Below are 24,159 nucleotides of genomic sequence, written 5' to 3'. Positions count from 1 at the left end.
AGGGTGTATCTGAAGTCTAAAGTGTCCTGAATTTTTTCCAAATTTTTTTGAGTGTTTTAATCTAACTCTCATAGCTCTAGGACCTCAGGAAAGGGTAGTCCATCTAAACCACCACCGGGCCTGTTTGGAGAAAAAGTCTGGCTAATCCACATAAACCAGTATGTGTGTGTGTGTGTGTGTGTGTGTGTGTGTGTGTGTGTGTGTGTGTGTGTGTGTGTGTGTGTGTGTGTGTGTGTGTGTGTGCGCGCGCGCGCGCGCGTGTGTGTGTGTGTGTGTGTGTGTGTGTGTGTGTGTGTGTTGGCATGCTGCTTAGCTATTCTTTTGAGGACCAAATGTCTTCAAAGGATTGTAAAACTTAGGTTTGTACTGTATAAAAACCATTACATCTATGGAGGTCCTCAAAATATAGCCAAACAACCGTGTGTGTGTGTGTGTGTGTGTGTGTGTGTGTGTGTGTGTGTGTGTGTGTGTGTGTGATCAGATATGTACAATAACAATTGCAGAAAAAAAATAACATTACAATGTCTAGAAATCAATTTCAATTTAATTTATCGACATATTCATGTTTAACGTGATAGTTTCATCCGTACTATAATACAAATATATTATCCGTCCTGAGATTCTCTGAATGATGACATGTCCCACCCGCAAATTACGCCTATTAATTTATCTTTCATTTGTTTGAATTGCACCAAAACCAAAGTAAAAATCACAGTCTATCTTTTTTGTTGAGTAACCACATGTTGAGATTTGTTTTTAAATAATGGCTTAATAATGCACACAAAATAAGGACCATGAGCCATCATGTATGATAACGAAATTAATAGCCTACTATAACAGCGGTTTTTTCTTTCTTTTTTGGCACAACAGGCTCTGCATATAGATGCTGGTGTGTTTTTCCTGAACTACTGGGCATTGACCTAGCTGTTTCGCAAATGTGTTTTACTTATTGATTCAATTCAGTATTCAGTCCAATTTGTCCTTGTCTGTACTTTAACTCTACGCCGTGAATCAATCGATCACGCTCTCTCCCAGTAGCACTACTTAGTCCACTTGTCACATTGTGCATGGCTCTGCATCTGACTACAGTGTGTTGCGCTCGTGGCTGCGTTCAACAGGAGTCAGGAGACAACCACGCGCCTTTAAGAACTTATAAGCGATTTACGTATCGATAGAAAAGACTAGAGAATTTGTCAGTCGGTCCATTTGGCATCGAATCCCACCAAATCGACCATTTCTAAGTGACATGTTGCCGTTTTCCGCTTGAGCAAAGGACTTGGAACAGTGTGCATCGCGCGCGGTCTCCAGTACACTTCAGGTATTGTATATCAGAAGATTTCTGCACATTTTCGCCATGGAACCTCCACAAAATGGATCTAACCTAACGGGGAACTTTACAAACCAGTTCGTGCAGCCGCCGTGGCGCATCGCGCTCTGGTCTGTGGCGTACAGCTCCATCCTAGCGATCGCGGTGTTCGGGAATCTGATCGTCATGTGGATCATTCTGGCTCACAAGCGGATGCGAACCGTAACCAATTACTTTCTGCTCAACCTGGCGTTTTCAGACGCATCGATGGCCGCCTTCAACACTTTGATTAATTTTGTTTATGCCGCGCACAATGATTGGTATTTTGGAGAAGCCTACTGCAAATTTCACAACTTTTTCCCCGTCACCTCCGTGTTTGCAAGCATTTACTCCATGAGCGCAATAGCAGTCGACAGGTAGAGTACATGCAAAGTTAACATTAAATCACTGTGAGAACTCAATAAATGTTGTTGTAATGCATGCTTTCATTAATACATCGCAATAGGTCTAACCTTTTTTTAATGCAACATTTCTTATCATAATGGTTTCACGTTTCATGTTTTTTTTTTTCCTACAAAAAAAAAAGTATTTAATGACCCTAAAATGTAGTTTAACTATCTAGCAAAAAAACATTTTATTTAATTTTTACACATACAATGTATTTTGCCACATCAAAAATGTCAATCAGGAAATGATTGGATTGCTGGATCGTTGCAGTGGTTTGCTATTGCTGTGACTGAAGTCATGTGAGTGACAGGTTGTCCCGCCCTCATGCCAGTAACGCGTCATCAGAGAAGTGATGTTGCTGCAAGATTGAGGGGAAGCTATTTTGATTAAAGATTGGGAGGGCACATGAATTGTAAAAAAAAATTTTTTTTATGTGTACAGAAAAAAAAACGGTAAAAATAACAACAAAAAAACCCTGCAATATTCATATAAAAATAAGAATAGTCTATTTTGATTTCATGGTGACTTTGTCACACTGACAACACTATTTCCATAATAAAACTAATATGCCTTACTGCTTTTAAAATAAATAAATAAAAGGCCAAAAAAAAAAAAAAAAAATCCAAGTATTTTAGCCTTTTAATGACACATTTTTTCTTTTTTACAGTCTCTGGAAGAGTTATATACACTTTAAAACTGTCGTTTGATATGTATTTATATAGACTTGACAGATTCAGTTTAGATTGGTTTAAACAGTTATTTATGTGTCAATTCTCTTGACTGGGAAAAGTGCCTCAGGCAATCCTTCTTACACAGAATGGTTGACTTGAAGTAAATGGCTGCACAATGATTGTGGATCGCTGAGCTCTTCTAACAGCACCTTCAGGGGGCGTCTTTGCAGGTGCAGATGCACATTCATTATGTTCTTGGAAATCAAATCACACACCGGCAATTGAAACCACATTCATAAACAATATTTTATGGCAAAATTCTTAGCCTGAGTTAAAAAAGCTCAAAATTGAACTGATTCAGTTTTGATGATAAATCAGTGATATTCTTTAAAGCTACACTGTGTAATATTTTAAGTAGATTTTTAGCAAAAAACACTTTGTTCTTTCAAAATTATACATTCTCATTAATGTGTAATCACTTCAACCAACTAATTAAGTATTCTCGTAAGTGTATAATCTGCAATTTAGAATACATTCGAGCGAGTCGCTCGAATGGCGGAAGCCATGTTGCGCATCCATCTTGAAAATACATTAGACAAAGAGGGACATACCTGGAAATTCAAGCTTCGCCTTTCGCGTTTTAACACTCAGTGGCACCGTGACAAATGCGAGGGGGAGATTACTCATGACTGCCGGCAGATTTGAAATAATACGGCCACCGTAGAAGTTAAAACGCCCTCGGAATGGGAGGGGCTAGAAAGTAATATTCAGTTGGTAGTCATATACAATTTCACTCCTAGATGGCAGAAAATCCTACACAGTGTAGCTTTAAAGGAGTCATGAGTGGCATTTTTCTTATTATATCAGAATGTTTCCTGAGGTGCACTTTTAATGTTAGTATGATTTTTACATTAAAAATTGTCATAATTTAGAAATAAAAGGCTCTTTTCTATCCTGATTGTAGCCCTCTGATTTGAATGCTCTGTTTGAAGGGGCGTGTCTGCTGTGAGACTTCAGTGTAAACGCCCACTGCTGTGATTGGCTAACATCTTTGCATAGTGTTCCACATGAAACTCTCAAAATCTTTTACTACGATTTTACTATTACAGCTTTTTAACTAATCGTGAAAAGTGTTGATTAAAGCTGTGGCAAGCAGGTTGGCGTGATTGCTAATGAGCGTCACCTGCGTGCCGCACCGGTCTCGAGTTTCTCACGGAGGAGCTTCAGAAGCATTAAAGGAGGAGTGACGACAGTGAAGGGTGAGAGAGGACCAGGCCTGGACTTTACATTTTGTTTTGTTTATGTGTGTGCAGCAGTAGTCCTTGAGAAACTCAAGACCAGTGCGGCGCGCAGGTGGCGCTCATTAGCAAACACTCCAGCAATTAGAAATAGTCCTGCTTGCCACAATAGCATTATATTTAGATCTACTTCCGTCGCATGAAAGGTTGCAGCGATGAGCATTGTAGCTGATGACAGACATGTCTGTTGAGCGCATGAATGCAGTGATCTCATCATTGCAGCTCGATTTAAGCATTCGATTTCTCACAAATGCTTTCATCATAGCTAACAATGAAAACATGATGTAAATAAGAGATTCAGTGGATTATAATGGGAGTTTTTTGCGAGAGTCCAGAACTCAGTCACTGATAATCTTGCTTGACAGCTTCAGCGATTATAAAGAGAGTGTTCTTTGATCGCTTTCTGTATACAATTAAATTACAATTTAGATAGCTTATTTTCATGCTACTAAGAGAACAATGCGAAGTTGACCGTTTAGTCACTGGCTTGATTTACGGACGCATAACCAGCAATAAATTATTTTGAGACATAGAACATCTGACTGTAAATGAATCATATCAGAAATCACTGATCACAGGTCAGGCATTAGAACTAACACGGTTACTTACAGTACATGTCGTGGCACTAGTGTCATGTACTGTACATATCTTACACTAAAACCTGTCTGCAAAGTCTGTGTCGAAATTGCGACTAATTAACCAAAGAATACACAGTGAAATAAACAAATGATGAAAGTACAGAATAAACAAATAATGCTCTACTGAGACATTCACATATTTGAAAATAAATAACCACTTTCCTAGCATTAGGATCCTTTGGAAGGTAATGTTATTTTTAGTCAAGTGATGCTGCATCTCTCTCAAAAAAATATATAAAATTATGTAGCCTAATAACACTTTTATTTTACATGGAGTGGGTCGCCTTATTGGCTTTATTTTACTGTGCTCCATACAATTAATTTGGCCCAAACTTATTAGATAGTGAAAGGGATGCGCACAAATTCAACTGTAAATGAATTCTTCTCTCCATGAACAGAATCAACAGAGAGAGAGACAAATAGCTTGCATTTAGCACTACCAGAGAGCTTGTGCTTCTATGGCGCTCATTGATCTTGATCTGTCCTTGCCTCTAATCAGATGCAGTTATTTGAAATCGAGATTTTAAAAGAACAATTCAAATGAATGTGAATGAGTTCAACTGATAGGAGAACTGCAGTTTAGAAGCCACAAGGTTCTGAGAGTCTCAGTGCTGTCTGAGTTGAGTCATTTTGCCACAAGCAATGCTTTGGAACTTTTAAGAAGTTTAAAGTATTTTTACCGCCGAATCCGTCCAGGTCTTTAGGATGCATAATCTGCGTAGGTAAATGTGGAAATGTTTATATATTTATTTTGAGAACATTGCTGCCGTCTCATCCCTTTACGTCATGCTGTGCCATCTAATCATTCTTTTCCTCTCAGCACCCTGCTGATATTTCCTTAATTTTCCTCTGATTAGACTAAAATCTCACTAACTAAATAATGCAAAAATAATGCATATTATATGGGACTTTTGAACTTCATCAGTAACCTTTCAGATTTGGATGATTAGTTCAGCACAGTGTGCACATATCAGTGTACTGTATTTGGGTACTTACTTCGGTCAATTATTTTCAATTATTTTTCAGAAAGTGAGTTGTCACATTGCACAAGTGAAAATAATGGGTGAAAATAACTTTTGATTTTGACTGATTCCTGAAGCTCATGGCCTGATGCCTGTGCTTCTCTCAACATGAACCAGCTATGACTTAGTTAAATGTCAGGGTAATCAGATATAATGCTCATTAATATGAATGGAGATCACTCTAAAATCAACATAGCAAGCTATTATTCAGTCAACATACAGAAGTGTTTTCTGTATGTACAAATATGCTTAAAAGATGAGGTGGCATTTGATGAGCTGATATCAATTCTGATATCATACTAATTTATTCAGAATAGACGACTTGTTTTGAGTCCTTTTATAAAGGCTTTTATAAACATTTTTTTTTTCACTGTAAAAGCAGAGGTACTGTAAATTCAAGTAAAATGGTTCTATCGTCCTCAAATCAATCTTTCGTTTGGTATTTTGAGATATTAGAAATATTGCTAATTAAAATCCAAATCCAAAATACTATGAAAACAGTAGACCATTTATTGAAACTAAAACTGCAAAAGAGACTTGATCCAAGGTCCCTATTCAAGTAAGTATGATAGTCTGTGCTACATATTTCAGTGTGATTTATTTTCGGATCCTGTCACAATCTAATGCAGCCTTATCAAAGGCATTTTATACTGAAGGACGAAAAATGGAATTTGGTCATAAAAAGCTATATAATGACTGATTTTGATCCCAAAACCTTTACTAATATTATTAAGAGAACCTCTGGGAACAAGAACAACAACAACAACAAAATGTGTGAAATAACCCCTTTATTATATGGAAAATGGTGTTGTTATTTTTAGCAACCAAAACATAGTTACTGCAAGAAGGGAATTATATTAGACAACGGAAAACACGAGAAAAAAAGAAAAAGAAAAAAAAGGGTTCTTCACAGTTATTTCCTGTGCTCAAAATGTCACATAGTGCTCATGGCTGCAGGCTACATATTTCACAACCCACATTTGCTGTTACTGTTGTTTTTGCTGGTAGGCAGTCACTACTCTAATGTAAAGAGCAATTGTGACGTCTGCAGGACTTTGCAGTGGGTCAGTGTGCTTGCAGTTGCATTTGGAGGAAAGTGTGAGATTTGTGCTGACACCACTTGCCCAGACAGTATTTTTTAGAACATAAATGTTTTATTTTACTGTCAGAGAGATGGCATTGCTGACAAAAAAAACTCATTCTGGTGCATTTGTTGGTTTATGAAACTTTAATGAAACTATTATGTGCGACATTTTTTGACGAATAGTGGAGGCCACTAGGTTCAATCTCAGTTCAAACATTTTGTCACCAATGGCATTACACTTGAATGTGATATTATTTAGCTGACTTATTTTACATTTAGCCGATGCTTTCCATGAATATCTAACTTGTGAACATGAAATCTAGTGTGTATGTATATAATTGTATGTGTGTGTGTGTGTGTGTGTGTGTGTGTGTGTGTGTGTGTGTGTGTGTGTGTGTGTGTGTGTGTGTGTGTGTGTGTGTGTGTGTGTGTGTGTGTGTGTGTGTGTGTGTGTATGCAGTGCTGGGTAAAACTGATTACATGTAATCTGGATTATGTAATCAGATTCCAAATATTAAGTACTTGTAATTAGATTGTATTACATTTTAAATTACTTGTACCTTTTTTTTATTACATATTCACACAATGGCAGTAAATTGTTCATCATTTATTGATTCTCCCTAATTCTTCTAATTCATGTTTAAAAATCGTATACAGCTTATATATAGGCCTAGCTCATATATAGTCTTCTAGTTTTGTGAAATTGCACTCACATACCACTCACATACCATAGTTGCAACAATGTGATAAACGAGTCAGGTCAAAAGTAATCAAAAAGTAGTCCGATTATAGACTATTGCCTAAAATGTGGAATGTGGAATACCTTACTGACTATAATTTTTGTCATGTAATTTGGAATCAGTAATGGACTACAATTTGTAAGTAATCTACCAAACACTGTGTGTATATATATATATATATATAGAGAGAGAGAGAGAGAGAGAGAGAGAGAGAGAGAGAGAGGGAGAGAGAGAGAGAGAGAGAGAGAGAGAGAGAGAGAGATACATTATACACACACAAAATTTAAGAAAAATAATAGGTTTTGTGCCTTTAATGCTTTTCAAAAAATAATGGAGCATCAAATTTCTAACAGCTTGTATGATTGCAGCAGCTTAACACATCACAGCATGACATAATTAGCTGTATCTAACTGCAGTATATTAATTAATCTACATTTGTGAATGTTTTCTAGACACATGCTGGTATTAATATTCATTACTATTATAACTAAAACACAGAGTGTACCATTTCGTCATCTTCCCTGTTGTTTATCCAAGATGCCCACATGAGTGCTTTGACATTGATGCTGTCTATATCCCAAAAATAACCTTCTCTGCCCAAGAGTTATTGGCTGTCTAACAAAGCCCTTCACTGCTTACGATGAGGGAGTCATTAAAGTAAATGACCTATTATAACTCTTAAAGGAGTAGTTCACTTTAAAATTAAAATTAGCCCATGATTTACTCACCCTTAAGCCATCCTAGGTGTATATGACTCTCTTCTTTCAGACGAATACAATCTGAGTTATATTACACCCTGACGCTTCCGAGCTTTATAATGGCAGTGGATTGCAACCATTGCAACCATCAGTATGAAGCTCAAAAAAGTGCATCCATCCATTATATAAGAACTCCACACGGCTCCAGGAGGTTAATAAAGGCTTTCTGAAGCAAAGCGATGCATTTGTGTAAGAAAAATATTCGTATTTAACTCGTTACAACGTAAAATTCTAGCTGGCCAAACGGCCATATGCAGTCTACTTGTGCCTAAAGTGCAACTTACGCAACTAATGACGTCGGAAGTAGGGCTGGGACAATAAATTGATGCATTGTGAATCGAGAAATGATTCTGGATCGATTCCAATTTTTTCCAAATGCATTGCGATTCTCTCTTGAATTGATTCTGAGCTTATTTTTTAACAGCAGATGGCACTGCATGCTTTGAAAGTGAAAGTGACACGTGACGGCCAAGTATGGTAACCCATACTTGGAATTTGACCTCTGCATTTAACCCATCCAAGTTAATGCACACACATTAGGAGCAGAGTAGTGAGTAGTTAACACACACACACTGCAAACGTGGATACACACACCCAGAGCAGCGGGCAGCCTTTGTGTGGCGCCCGGGGAGCGATTAGGAGTTAGGTGCCTTGCTCAAGGGCACCTCAGTCATTTCCCACTGGCTCTGGAATCGAACCAGCAACCTTTGGGTTACCAGTCCAACTCCCTAACCACTAGGCCCCTCAACTGCCGTAATCTGCTGGCTTCCAGTTCCTTACACACACAACTTGAACCTTCTATAAAATAATCATTCATCAAAAGGTTGAAGCGAATTACAAGGGTGTTTGCAGTGGGCTGTTTAGCCGTGAGCCGTGTGGAGTTCTTATATAATGAATGGATGCACTTTGTTGAGCTTCAATCTGCAATTGCAATTCACTGCCATTATAAAGCTCGGAATCATCAGTGTGTTTATTAATATAACTCCGATTGTATTCGTCTGAAAGAAGAAAGTCGTATACACCTAGGATGGCTTTAGGGTGAGTAAATCATGGGGTAATTTTCATTTTAAAGTGAACTACTCCTTTAAATAATTGTGAATATTGTAAGCACATAGGCTAGTCCCACATTATGGAGTTCAGAAGTAATCAATGGCATGTGATTAATTAGTGTTTCCAAATTATTAAAAGAAGGCTTGGAGTGAGAGTTAAAAAATTTTTGTTACTTTTCTGTTATAGAATGTTGTATTCACCTGGCAGGTTGAATTTATTTATTAATGAAGCTGATTCAGACTATACTGTATGTGTGACACGAGACTGATCGGTCATCTGTTTGTGTTGTACAGGTACATGGCCATCATCCATCCCCTGAAACCACGACTCTCAGCCACAGCCACTAAGGTGATCATAGTGTGTATTTGGCTGCTGGCTGTGGTTTTGGCCTTTCCAGTGTGTTTCTTTTCAACCATCAAACAACTTCGCGTACGGACCATCTGCTACATTGCCTGGCCGAGACTTTCAGCGGACCCTTTCACGTGAGAGCTATTTAAATATGCATGCACATTTAAATATATATATATTTATAATAGTTATAGTAGTAGTTGTCAATAATAATAAAGCAGTTGTGTAAGCAGTAGTAACCAAAAGTCCAAATCATAGTCTCTGCTGCACCAATTCAACTGATATAAATACTAGTGTAGAACATTGCATAGAAACCGTGTCTATTCCTCGTTTAGTGAGATCAAATAATAAATCTAATGCAGGATCTAGGAAAAATCTAATTGTTATTAAAACAGAAAATGTTGCTATTAGTAAACAAAAACTATTTCTAAAGCTAGGTCTTCTAAACATTAGATCACTCACACCTAAGGCAGTTATTGTAAATGAAATAGTCACAGATAATAGCTTCGATGTACTTTGCCTTACTGAAACCTGGCTTAAACCAAATGATTATTTCGGTATTAATGAGTCTACTCCTCCTGGATACTGTTATAAGCATGAGCCCCGTCTGATTGGTCGTGGCGGAGGTGTTGCAACCATTTATAAAGATTTTCTAAATGTTACTCAGAAAACGGGTTATAAGTTTATTTCATTTGAAGTACTTGTACTAAATGTTACGCTCTTAGATGTTAGAAAAACATCCCTATTATCTCTAGCCTTGGCTACCGTATATAGACCGCCAGGGCCTTACGCTGATTTCCTAAAAGAGTTTGCAGATTTTCTCTCAGACCTATTAGTCAATGTCGATAAAGCATTAATTGTTGGAGATTTTAACATACACTTAGATAATCCAAATGATGCGTTAGGGGCTGCGTGTACAGATTTATTAAATTCATTTGGGGTCAAGCAAAACGTCACCGGACCAACTCATCGTCTTAATCATACACTCGATTTAATTATATCACATGGAACCGATCCAACCGATATAGATATCATTCCACAAAGTGATGAAGTCACTGATCACTACATGGTAACTTGCATATTACGTACTGCTGTAATATGTCATGCAGCGCCGCGTTATCGACCAGGCAGAACAATCCTTCCATCCACCATAGATAATTTCTCAAATTGCTTATCTAATCTGTCTCAGCTGCTGCCTGAACCCAAACAAACAGATGAACTAGAAGAACTAACTAGCACTATGAGCACCATTCTCTCTAGAACATTGGATGTGGTTGCACCTATTAAATTAAAAAAGGTCAGAGAGAAAAATAAAGCACCATGGTATAACAATACTACGCATGTTTTAAAGAGAGAAACCCGTATTTTAGAGCGTAAATGGAAACATACTAATTTAGAGGTCTTTAGAATTGCGTGGAAAGACAGTATGTCACATTATAAAAAGGCCCTAAAAGCGGCCAGGGCTGAGCACCTCCGCAAACTAATAGAAAACAACCAAAACAATCCAAGGTTTTTATTTAACACCGTGGCTAGACTAACAAATAAACAGACGTCACCCGAACAAAATATCCCGTTACAGTTCAGTAGTAATGATTTCATGAACTTCTTCACTGAGAAAATAGAAAGCATCAGAACCACAATTGTAAACGTTCAATCTTCAATCGCGCTTTAAAAGAGTTAAATAAACTTATCACTTCATCTAAAACAACAACATGTTTATTAGATCCTATACCAACTAAACTACTGAAAGAAGTGTTACCTGTAGTGGAAGAGCCTCTCCTCAATATTATTAACTCGTCTTTATCTTTAGGTCATGTTCCAAGAACATTTAAACTGGCAGTTATAAAACCTCTCATTAAGAAACCACAATTAGATCAAAATAATCTAGCAAATTATAGACCCATTTCAAATCTTCCATTTATGTCTAAAATATTAGAAAAAGTGGTGTCCGCTCAACTGGGCTCTTTCTTGCAACAAAATGATATCTATGAAAAGTTTCAGTCTAGATTCAGACCGCATCATAGCACTGAAACTGCGCTCGTTAAAATCACAAATGATTTACTTTTAGCTTCTGACCAAGGCTGTATCTCAATACTAGTTTTACTTGATCTTAGTGCTGCGTTCGATACTATAGATCATACATTACTCTTAGATCGACTACAAAATTATACTGGTGTTCAAGGACAAGCATTAAGCTGGTTCAAATCATACCTATCTGCCGCTACCATTTTGTCTATTTAAATGGAGAAAAATCGATTATAACTCCAGTAAACTATGGAGTGCCGCAGGGATCTGTATTAGGCCCTCTGTTATTTTCAGTATATATGATGCCACTTGGAAATATTATAAGGAAACATGGAATTAGTTTCCATTGTTATGCTGATGACACTCAAATATATATTTCATCACGGCCGGATGAAAACGCTAAATTTTCCAAATTGACAGAGTGTGTTAAAGATATAAAAGATTGGATGACGCGTAATTTTCTTTTATTAAATCCAGACAAGACAGAGGTAATACTTTTCGGTTCAAAAAACCGCCCACAAAACCTCGCACAATACAACTTTAACATCATAGGATGTCCTGTTACTTTATCCTCTACAGTAAAAGACCTGGGTGTTATACTCGATTGCAACCTGTCTTTTGAAAATCATATTTCATATATTACAAAAACAGCCTTTTTCCACCTTAGAAACATTGCTAAGCTACGTAATATGCTATCAGTTTCTGATGCAGAAAAGTTAGTTCATGCATTCATGACCTCGAGACTGGATTACTGTAATGCTTTATTAGCTGGTTGTCCTGCATCCTCAATAAACAAGCTACAGTTAGTCCAAAATGCCGCCGCTAGAGTTCTTACGAGATCAAGAAAATATGATCATATAACACCGATTTTATCATCACTGCATTGGTTACCTATAAAGTTCCGTATTAATTACAAGGTATTGCTACTGACTTATAAAGCCTTAAACGGCTTAGCTCCAGTCTATTTAACGGATCTTCTATCACCCTATAATCCATCGCGCTCTTTAAGATCACTAAATTCAAGGCTTTTGGTCATACCTAGGATATCCAGAACCACCAAAGGAGGGAGAGCATTTTCACATTTGGCTCCAAAACTCTGGAATAGTCTTCCTGATACTGTTCGTTGCTCAGACTCGCTCTCCCAGTTTAAAACTAGATTAAAGTCGCATTTCTTCAGCCAGGCATTCATATAATCCTACAGTTCAAACTACAATCCGGCCTCTAGCTCATAAATGCCAGAGGAGAACTGGCCCCTGACTGAGCCTGGGTTCTCCCAAGGTTTTTTTTCTCCATTAGGTCACCTGATGGAGTTTTAGGACACCATTAGGTCACTTGATGGAGTTTTTCGGTTCCTTGCCACTGTTGCCTTTGGCTTGCTCAGTTGGGGATATTTAATTTAATTTTATCAATCAATAAATTCCTCTTGAAACAAACTTTGTTGTATTATTTTAATTTAATACTGTGAAGCTGCTTTGATACAATCTGTATTGTGAAAAGCGCTATACAAATAAACTTGACTTGACTTGACTTGTGGTATCAATTTTCAATAAGGTTTCATTAGTTAGCATTATTTAACTACTTTAGTTAACATGAACTAAGAATAACAATCCTTCTACAGCATTTATTAATCTTAGTTAATGTTAATTTCTTTTACTAATACATTATTTAAATCAAAAGTAGGTGAACTAACATGAACAAACAATGAACAACTGTATTTTTATTAACTTACATTAACAAAGATTAATAAATACTGTAACAAATGTATTGCTTATTGTTAGTTCATGTTAGTTAATACATTAACTAATGTTAACTATATGAACCTTATTGTAAAGTGTTATCGTAGTGGTCAATAATAATAAAAAACATGATTAGTAGTAGTGTTATTATTAACAACACCAATAACAATATTAAATCTAATCATTATAAAATCATGTTTTCTATTAGGTTTGTACATACAGTAGCTGGTGTATGGAAACAGTGTAAACACAAGTTCAACATTCACAAGTGTTTTGATTGCAGTCCTGAATCTGTATGAGGAAGTTTGAGACTGCATTATTTCTTCAAGTTATTGCAGAACTGTGAGGTTAGATTCAAGACTGAAATTGTAAAATATAAATCCAAAACTACACTGTTGGATTTGTGCCAATATTCAGCCTCTGTTAGCCTACAGTCAGACAAGCGACATTCATAAAACAAAAAGTATCACAAGTGTGCAAGTGATGCTTGCTTAGTGAGCTCCTTGTTTGTCACAGAAAAGGAAATTAGCTTTACATACCCCTCTCTCTCTCTCTCTCTCTCTCTCTCTCTCTCTCTCTCTCTCTCATATATATATTTCTCTCTTTCATTACAGCTATCATATCATCTTGGCAATGCTGGTGTACGTTCTGCCCCTGGTGGTCATGGGCATTACCTACACTATTGTCGGGTTGACGCTTTGGGGAGGAGAGATTCCAGGTGTTTCATCAGACAACTATCAGAGCCAACTGCGAGCCAAAAGAAAGGTAAGCACTAAGCAGTTCATGTTTTTGGGGGGTAACTCAGTTTGATTCTAGAGCAGAAGTACAAATGCAGAAAAGTGAAAGAGAATGGAGAGATGTTATAAAGAGCGATCCTGCAAGATCTGGTGGTCGCCAAAGTTTGGGCAGTGAAATTCAAATACTAACTCCATGTTCCTAGATGTAGGTTGATGGAATGGCTGGAACACACACAAACATCAGAGTAAACACACAACACACTCACATTTAATGGGTCATTACATGTGGGATCAATAAGATATCAGAGAATGAAGTTCTCCAAAGAAAATGGAAAGGGTTGGATAGTTCAGCAGATCATTTAGAGCACATGTAGGAGGTAGTCGATGAAAGAGAAGGATAGAAAAAAATATTCAGTTTTTTTACACAAATACTGCTGGCCATGGTAAAAGAGAAATTGGCTTCATGTCTGTCAATTGAATAAATGTCAGTATTTGTTTCTGCTATGGACATTATAGTTGCTACTGGCAGCCCACAAATCTAGTCTGTGAATCCGGCCTGTACTTTATCTATTTCTTTCTTTGGCGGAATGCAAAAAAAAAAAAAAAAGAATGTAGGTAACCAAACCCTTAAGGCCAATTTATACTTCTGCGTCGGGTGCGCATAGAAGGTACGGCGTAGCATACGCATTGACGTGTACCATACGTCGTACCCTTCGCCGTACCCTGACGCGCACCTCCTCAAAAATTTAACTACGCGTCGCGGCGACGCGGACCGCAAGATCTGTGATTGGTCGGCTGGATAGCATCGCGTTTCCTCCTACACATTTCCGGAATGATCTTCTGCACTCTGCACCGCCCGCCCGCCATTTTTAAATTCCGAAGATCAGTGAAGAGCCATGGAAATAGACCAAGTGACCGAGAGATTGCTTGAAGAAGTGCGGAAATACAGCCATCTGTATGACTCATTCAGTCGCCATTGCTCGTAGAAACCTAAACTCAAAACAGCCGCGAGGAATGTAAACACAGTGGAACATTAAAACCCATCCGCGCCAACTAGCGTTTCGGCGGTGTAACTGCAGAGCAACACAGACATTCGCAGAAGTATAAATGCTCACGACGGCGTCGCCTACGTGCGTAGCCTACGACGTACACTACGGCGTACACTCGACGCAGAAGTATAAATTGGCCTTTATGGTTACCATTGAGTTAAATTGCATGGATACCATTGTTAAATCATTTCTCAGAAATATCTTCTTGTATGTTCCTCAGAAGAAAAAGTCATACAGGTAGAAATAACAGTGTGTTCTTAGAAGTGACATTAAAAAAAAAAAACGAAGAAAACTGAAGCCTCATAGACGAATCAATGGACAGATATGTATGCTTTTCTACATTAAACCAGTGTGCCTCATTTGTCTGTGGTGCTCAATAATCAAAGTGATAACATAACGAACACATTCTGCATGAGTTACTGTCAGGACCAGGAAAGGTTTTATTTGACTTTTCTCACTGGAGAATAATTTTCAAGGAAGAATATTTTTTCTTTTGCCTTTGTCTAATTATGTAAAATGATTCAGTTGTTTATCATGTTAACATTTTAGACTTCAAATGAAAGCTTGGGGGATTTGCACAGAAAAGCACTTAACAAATTACCATGGTTGATCTATAGCACTCTTTGACTTAGAAAATGTTAAACTGATCAAGAAAAAGTAATCAAAAGCTTCTCGTTAGGAAAAATAAATGGTTTTGGACTAGAAAAATAATATATTTAAATTCAAAAGCCTAGCTCTGTGTCCAATTTCCTGTTTTTTTTCACAGTGTGTACTGAAATCAGTGAAAAAAAAAAATTGTTTCTGAAGTTTTACTTCTAGTTGGCTACAGGCTTTCCGTCGACTGATGTGGGAAGCAGCTCTGATCAGCTTTGGTTGGTAACTTAGCTGTCGTAATGACAATCAGAGAGATTTGCATGAGAATCAACAATCAGCTTTAGAGTGTGTGATCCATCGTGTCTCGGGGTTGTGATTCTTGTGTAAATATATTTCGACGTGTGCTTCTATGTACCATGAACTAGAATCCTGTGGGCACCACTTAGTGTAGACAGTAAAAAAAAACTCAGTTCATTAAAGCAATATGGTCCATTAAGTGAGAATGATGTGACTTACCCAATTGAAGCTATTTAAGATGCATTAAAATTAAATGAAAGTGTGCAAAATATTGCAGCTCAACATAGAACAAGCATTTGGGCAGAATCTGGTCTTGCAACCCATTGTAAGGTCTTTGACGAGGATCACTCAGTCTTTGGAATACAGTCGTTCGCTGGTTCAATAGGCATTTTATATATTCTACATTGCAATCAATAGCATTCAGAGCTCAGTCTGCCTGCTATATGTTTCATTAATGGCTGCTGGGATTGTGCTGGCTTTTTTTTCTATCAACGCTGCATCTTGCTCGCTCCCTACGGCTGCCTCCTCATCATGTCTCTTCTCTCCATTAGTGGCTGGCGTCCTGAATATGTGTATTTGGAGCCAGTTAGGTCTTGTGGGTTCCATATGCCCCCAATTTATATGATGTGTAAAGGTGATTATGGGAACCCAGAAGCATGTACATCTTTTTCAGCCTTTAGAAGACCCTCAATTAAGCCAAGGGACAGTTTTATTTTCATTGTCAGTTCATATGAAAGTCTTGGAGAAGTTGGTTGGTGACAAACACTTATCTATTCGCGGTCTTTGTATAGCTATTGACAAACCAGAAAAAAGCAACCCAACAGAGACTTTATTTTTGTAAACATGAATGAATGATGCTCAAAATGGAGTGAAGATATTAAAAGAACATCTGCTTTATGTGGTATATTTTCAGTTTGAAGTAGTGTGATCCGTTCTTTGAAATCTAATTGTGGCAAGCCTTCCCGGTAATGTTTCCAATCATGCACTTAAGATAATATAGCTCATATTGCTCACTATTAAGTAGAATTGATGTGTATAGCACACACACAGAGGTGGACGAAGTACACAAATTAAGGGCTTGAGTCAAATAACAGATACCCTTATAAAATATTACTCCAGTAAAACTATTAAATACTCCTTTTCAAGTTTACTCGAGTAAAAGTCCAAAAGTAAATGTGCTTAAGTATTAAAAGTAAAAAGGGTTACACTTTATTCGGTGTCCTTGTTACAGTATAACTATACATTTAAGTACTGAGTAATATTAATTAATTACATGTACATACTGTTGGGTTAGGGTTAGGTCCGGTTTAGGGTTAGTTGCATGTAGTTATGTTTAATGTATAGCTGTTACTTTAGTAACTACATGTGAAGTGTAACAAGGGCACTGAAAAATAAAGTGTTACCGTAATAAGTACTGGCCAATATTTAATAATTACATAATATTAATGTATTTAATTGGTGGGGTTGCTGGGTCTGAGATCATAAATTATGAATTGTCAAGTAGCCACCACGACCACGATGCGTGAGCCAGAACCCGAAAAGGAAGGGACAGTGCCAGCCATCGCCCCGGAGCCGGTGTCCCAGAGTGTGTCTGACCAGGAGTGTGAGCCGCGCAACTGAGGGAATACTGGTGGATTTGGACACAGAGGACTGGTTAATAGATTTGGACATTGAGGTACTGCCTCCCACCCTTTCCCACCCGGTACTTCCTTCATCATTGTTGTTTCAAGACAGCACTGAAACCTGTAGAGACTGTGAATTATCTGTCTGTTCTGAATCATCACGGTTTCAAGACAGCACTGAGACTGTTTCGTTGACCTGTTGGGAATTGGAATTACCGTCATTGATCTCGTCAAGCTTATCTCTGTTACCTTCACTGCACAGCTCAGTCAGTCCTCCAGCCCTGCCTCTGCTGGATGCTGGTCAGCCCTTCGTCTATCCCGGGAACGCCTTGCTGTGACGCGAATCCACAGGTCGTGCAACCACCAGCCTCGCCTTAGCGAGAGGATCGTATAGCTCCACCTCCGGCCTCTGATCCTTTCCCTCCACCTCAGCCCGTCGACCTGTCGGCTCCGCCTTGGCCCCTCTCACCTTCGGCTCCACCAGAGACCCTCGACCTTGCGGCTGCACCGGGTTCCCTCGTACCACTGGCTCCCCCTTGGTCAGTCTTGGTCAGGTTTCCTCCTTCGTTCCAGATCCTCCTCTGTCATACCGGCTCCGCCTCAGTTCTCGGGCACTCTGGCTCTGCCACAAAACCTTGTTGCCGACTCCGCCTAGGTCGCCAGTGCCAGCGGTGTCACTCATGTCCATCGTCTCTCCGTTTGCGCCCTGGGATCCATCGGCTCCGCCTCTTTTCGGCCGTCAGCAGGATGTCGTCAGACACAGCAACACCTTGGCTCCCTCCCTCGACTCCAACGTGGGCTGTCATCCCTGCTGTGCTCTGGGTCTACAGCAGGGTCCCCCTTCCATCATCACCGCCGGGGTCTCGTCGTCTCGAGACCATCTCCTGTAACCATACCTTCTCCATCCCTTTGTCCGCCTCCTAAGCCTCCTCCTCTCCACGCCGCGAGGTCTCACCTTCCAGGAGGGGGTGTTCTGTCACCATATGTCAGTTGTGTTTGTTAGTTTCGTTTTCATGGACTTTTAGTTTGTTTTCATTCATCATATGTGTTCCTTTGTTTGATTTTCCTGCCAATCATCAGTTTCTATGGACAGTAATCATCACAGCTGTTCGTCATCTAGTTCAATCACCATGTGTATATTAGTTCCTCACCATCACTCAGTGTTTGTCCGGTCTCATTTAAGTTAGCGCTTGTCTGTATCTACCCGTTGGATGTTTATTAAACTTTGCATTTGAACTTATCCTGATCTTATTCATCTGTCTGTCCATAACCTTCGCTGACAACATGGGTTTTGGTAAGAACTACAGAATCTAATAAAAGTGGAAGTTGGATGATTGATTGAAATTTAACAGACACATTCAGAATACGATTTCAATTAGAACAAAATAGCTCAAAAATAATTGAATTACTGGGAATATATTATACGTTGGCTTAGCTGCAAAGTTGGACTTAAACAGTACTTTATCTGTCATGCACATTTAGTGCTTATGCAGACTGTGGAGTATTTTTATTTTATGTCATGTAATGTAAAATTAATATTCCTTACCCTACATCACCGTTCTTAATCCAGAGACTCATTGTTACGAAACTTAAACTTTGTCATTACAACTTCAAACATGGTCATATTAGCTGAAAGCTTTAGGCAGCTGCACTTGACTTCGCTTGTAGGATTTAGGCTTCATGGTTCGAATGCCTCACTGAAGCAGTATGTCTGTCTTCAGGATTACGCAGGCAGTGCCTACTTTGGATTTGAAGAATCTGTTAATAACACTAATCTAAGCCTGAGGAAAGTGATCCTGTGAGTTATGCTCTGATGGTTATGGATTAGAGGGCTCGGTTGATTAGTTTACCTCCAGACTCTGATCATGTCACAATAGCTTCCCTCACTCTGTTCTCAAGGCACGCTTTTCTCTAGTTCTTTGGAAGATGTGTGTGTGTTTCAGGGATGTTATGATCTGAAAGTTAATGCATGTAGTTTTTTTAAAAATCCCTGAAAAATAGAATGAAACATTCAGCTATTGATGTGGTACCATCAGAAATGTATTTTACTAATATTAGAGCATTTTCTTAAACTTAAACCTGGCAGGTTTTAGTTGTGCAAAACCAGTTTTGTTTTCAACAATGTCTGGGTTGGAAAGGGTACTTGTCTAAAAAACAAATGACCAGATATCTTTCATGATCATGTCTTGTTTAGTTTCATTATCTTGTTCTGTTTAGTTTCATTCTCTTGTTCTGTTTAGTTTCATTGTCTCTGTCTTTGCCTGAGTTCTCATTTGTTGTCATACCATTGTTTGTACCTGTTCCCTGTTCTGTTGATTACCATCCTCTGTGTATTTATCTCTTAGTTCCCTCAGTTGATTGTTTGGTGTCATCTATGTTTATGTGTAGTGTGTTTTGGTTATTCTTGGTGTTTATTAAAAAGATTCCATCATTTATTCTGCATCATGCATCATTCTTTGGATCTGAACTACACAGCCCTGTGACAACAGTAATGTTTGTTTTGAAACAAAGTCATGGAGGTTTAAATTTTTTAGCCCCACATTTCAGCTTAAAGGGATACTTTACCGTTTTTTCATATTAAACTATGTTATTCCCTTAACTAAGACGAGTTGATACATACCTCTCTCGTCTCAGTGCGTGCACTAAATCCCTCTGTCTTGCGGCGAAACTTTGTTAGCCCAGTTCATTTAATATGGGCCAAGCAGAGAAGCTACCAAACTCCTCCACGTTTTCCCTATTTAAATACAGTTACTCGCGAAGTGTAACTCGACCTAGGACGGTGACACAAAACAAAACGTTGCGCTTTTCTAAGCGTGTAAAATGGATAACTATTTTGTATGGCGGAATACCATAGCAAGTGCTTGTAAGCACTTCGACTTGGCGCAGTAATATCTTCACTAGAGGGAGCGGGGGCCGGTGAGAGGATTTTTCACGAGTGAAGATATTACTGCGCCGAAGTCGAAGTGCTTACAAGCACTTGCTATGGTATTCCGCCATACAAAATAGTTATCCATTTTACACGCTTAGAAAAGCGCAACGTTTTGTTTTGTGTCACCGTTCTAGGTCGAGTTACACTTCGCGAGTAACTGTATTTAAATAGGGAAAACGTGGAGGAGTTTGGTAGCTTCTCTGCTTGGCCCATATTAAATGAACTGGGCTAACAAAGTTTCGCCGCAAGACAGAGGGATTTAGTGCACGCACTGAGACGTGAGAGGTATGTATCAACTCGTCTTAGTTAAGGGAATAACATAGTTTAATATGAAAAAACGGTAAAGTATCCCTTTAAAGACATACAGGTCCATGCATATTATAACATTACAGGCTAAATACACAAATATATATATATATATATAGTTAATTGGCATGCACAGAAAGGTGTAACAGAAAATTTTGTGACATAGAGTAAATTTTCTTATAAGCTCTGTAGGAAATTGGACATGGAAAAACATTTCAAGAGAGAGCAAGTGTAACATGTACTGTATTTATTTGTGCTCATTTTTGTTTATCATCTGACACTGTGAATCAAGTGAATTTGTAAAAGTGCATGTGAAAGCATTCATTTGCAAACCTATTTAACATTTCTTGAGCATGCTGTGGATAATTATAATCAAAATTTTAGAGCGCAAAGCATCAATCCAGCTCTGCTGGGAGACAATGACTGCTGCCGTTGTGTGTTAACTGCAATCACCAAACCACACTTGTGAAGTTTTGCTTATCTCCTCCAAAGCAGAGAGCCAAGTGCCTGAGCCACAGTACTATCACAATCCATTTCCTTCCATATTAGCTTTGTGGCTCTTTCACTGGATATCGGCAACTAAGTACAAAAGCCATTTTAACCTTTGCACATAAAGAGACCTAACACATCTAATAACTCAGTAATTAAAATTGAAATTTGTTTAATGAAATACTTAAATTTAAACATTTTAAACGCTTTCTTTCTTTCTTTCTTTCTTTCTTTCTTTCTTTCTTTCTTTCTTTCTTTCTTTCTTTCTTTCTTTCTTTCTTTCTTTCTTTCTTTCTTTCTTTCTTTCTTCACCTGATACTGAAGAATAATTGATTGGAAAGGTTACCTTTAATAATACCTGGTTATTTATATATGGGGAGGTAAATCAAATTTCTTCTGCCTTTCAGCCTTTTTCCGGAAACTACTTATTGAATTTAATTTGACATTGAATCATTTGAAAATCCATTCTGATTAGTCAATTTGCTAAGCGTTTATGTTGTTGCTGTCAATAAAAGTCAACTGGGCTATCACACTTTTTTTCTTTTTTTTTTTTTTTTACATCAGAGATATACACATTAGTAACTAAATTGATTAAAATAACAGTTTATCACTGTTGTTACATTAATTAAAATATGAGATATTTCACAGTCCAGGCCGATTGCAGCAAACAGCACATCACTGGCAATTAGTACAAAAGTGAGACAGTCAAGCCAGATGCATGATGTATTCTGTATTCTGTACAATCAGCCCCTTACAGTCTGTGCTCCATTTTCTCCGCAGGAGCTGTTTTCGGGAAGGCTTCATTTTCTCTAAATAAGTATTCAAAATGACTCCAGCTCTGTTTGCTGGAATGAATATATCAATGCACCATTATGGCCAGTGTCACAGCCTTTCTGTCATCTGTCATCTCATTCTACCCCGATCTGTTTTGCAAGTCTATGTCTAAAGGTACTGAAAGTGGTTTTTGTTCTTTTTTTCTTGTTTCTGGATATGCGACTCCACCTAGATGCTTTTAGGTTGCAGCTAGTATTTATTTTATTTTGACTGGATTTAGTTTGTATACTCCAAGTGAACAGTAAGCCAACAAAGCCAAACGTTGGGCAGAGTATTTGAACTGCTGGTGATAAGATGGTGTCAAGCTCCAAAAAGGACTGAAATGCACCATAAATGTATAAATTTTGTTGTCCTTTTGGAGCATGGCAATGTAAATCAATGTCGCAATGGCAATGTAAATTCCTTGTATGCAAAACAAAAGTTCACTCAGTCAATGCAAGGTTTAAAGGACAGAAGTGTGATTAAATGATGACTTTTATTGTTGGCTTAGTTATTCCTTGAAATAAAAGTTGCAGAACAACATGATCTGTGCTAATTTATGAAGTTAAATCAGTTGTTTATAATGCACTTTGTCTGAGCTAGATACGTTTATCAAATTTTTTGACACATATCTTGATGTTATGGGCATTGATATATTTTGACAGCAGTGATTTAAATTTGATCAATACATAATGGATATATCTCTTTTTAAACCCCGATTCTATATATTGGAAGAAGTGATGTTACTGATAATGACATTGTAAATGGTGACGTGGTTTCAGTTCACATGGTTCTATTTGAAAATACCACGATTCCTCTGTCAAGCAACCGTTTGCTGAATCAATATTGATTAGGATGAGACTGAGTGTGTCTGCTGAAGAGTGAGTTTTGCCTTACTGACAGTGTGAGGTAAATAAACTCTTGTCAAATTTGTCAGCTCAGTTACTCAGCAAGTAATGATGATTATTATTGGTTTTAATTTTCATGTTGACCACTGATGTGGAATATAGTGTGTGGCTTACTCTTTCGTATTTAATAAAAATATTTAAATCATGAAAACTATCAGTATAGTTTTAACATGTTATTGGTCTTGGCAGACTAAGAGCCAGATTTACTGAACAGGGCAAATTAGCGTGAGAGTACATTCGAAAAAAGCGAAAATGGAACTGGGAAAAGTTCTGTGCGTGATGATGCACAAATTAAAGAACACAGTCGTAGATGGATCATTTCCATAATGACCAATGCAATATACCAAGAGCAATGCAAATCAGCGTAGGGTTGCAAACAGTCAAAGCCGCTGATAATCAGGTGCATGTGATCTATTAACAAAACAGGCCAAAATGGGTAAAGTCATGCTTTTCTGGGTGTCGAATAATGGCGCAAATACCAGTAAATTGACTAGCGCAGACCTTAGTAAATTACCAACACAACCAAATTATGACTTATTAATTGTTAGTATGGTAGTTGTTACATTTAGGAATTAGGTAGGATTAGCAATGTTGAATATGGTCCTGCAGAATAAGACATTAATATGTGCTTTATAAGTACTAATAAACAGTCAATATCCAAGTAATATGCATGCTACTAAGCAACTAGTTAATAGGGAGAATTGTATCCTAAACTAAAGTGTTACGGTTTTGCATCTGAAAGGGAAACTTCTACAAATGCATATGCAATAAGGTAAGCAAAAAAAACAAAAAAACTGTCCTCGCATTTTCAGCGCTATTTTTTTCACTGCACGTCTTTAGTAAATCCTGACAGTATTTTTTTGCTTCTGTTCGTAAATCTGGCCCTATAGATCCGCTATGCATACTTCTGCTGTAGCGCAAGTAAAGAAATGCTACTGCCAACAGATACACAGACACACTGCTGTGAGCACATAAGATATGCTGCTGCTGCTGCTGCATGAATAGACATGTTTAAATCCTGTAGTAGATCTAGGCAGGTGGAGCTGGGGGAGGTGGAGGGTTGCAGAGCATCAGGACTAGCTTGCTGATTGCATGTAAAGCACCTATCAGCCTGCGCCATATAGAGTTTCATGACTGAACTAGATATTTATTCAGATTAAGTCACCTAAAAATTGTGTAGGATATTAAGGTTTGTTTTAAGAGAATATTTACAGAATTATCATAATTTATAATTAATTGTAACAAATTATTATTATTTAGGGCAGCACAGTGATTCAGCAGGCACCACTTTC

At 37.9% G+C, this 24,159-nt stretch overlaps 1 protein-coding gene across 1 annotated transcript in view; it reads left to right on the top strand.

Annotated features, from left to right (window-relative positions):
• Positions 1 to 1,004: 1,004 nt before the first annotated feature.
• tacr3a (tachykinin receptor 3a) overlaps positions 1,005 to 24,159 on the top strand; it is a 33,052-nt gene continuing 9,897 nt past the window's right edge. The window contains exons 1-3 of the mRNA XM_082164903.1: positions 1,005 to 1,722; positions 9,308 to 9,496; positions 13,738 to 13,888. Of these exons, the coding sequence (XP_082021029.1) occupies positions 1,355 to 1,722; positions 9,308 to 9,496; positions 13,738 to 13,888 (708 nt within the window). The 5' untranslated portion in view covers positions 1,005 to 1,354. The remainder of the gene's footprint in view (positions 1,723 to 9,307; positions 9,497 to 13,737; positions 13,889 to 24,159) is intronic.

This window comes from Leuciscus leuciscus (genome assembly GCF_965113295.1).
Source record: "Leuciscus leuciscus genome assembly, chromosome: 3".
NCBI lineage: Eukaryota > Metazoa > Chordata > Actinopteri > Cypriniformes > Leuciscidae > Leuciscus > Leuciscus leuciscus.
Note: the sequence above shows the minus strand (reverse complement) of the source record. Positions and strands in the feature narration are given on the sequence as shown.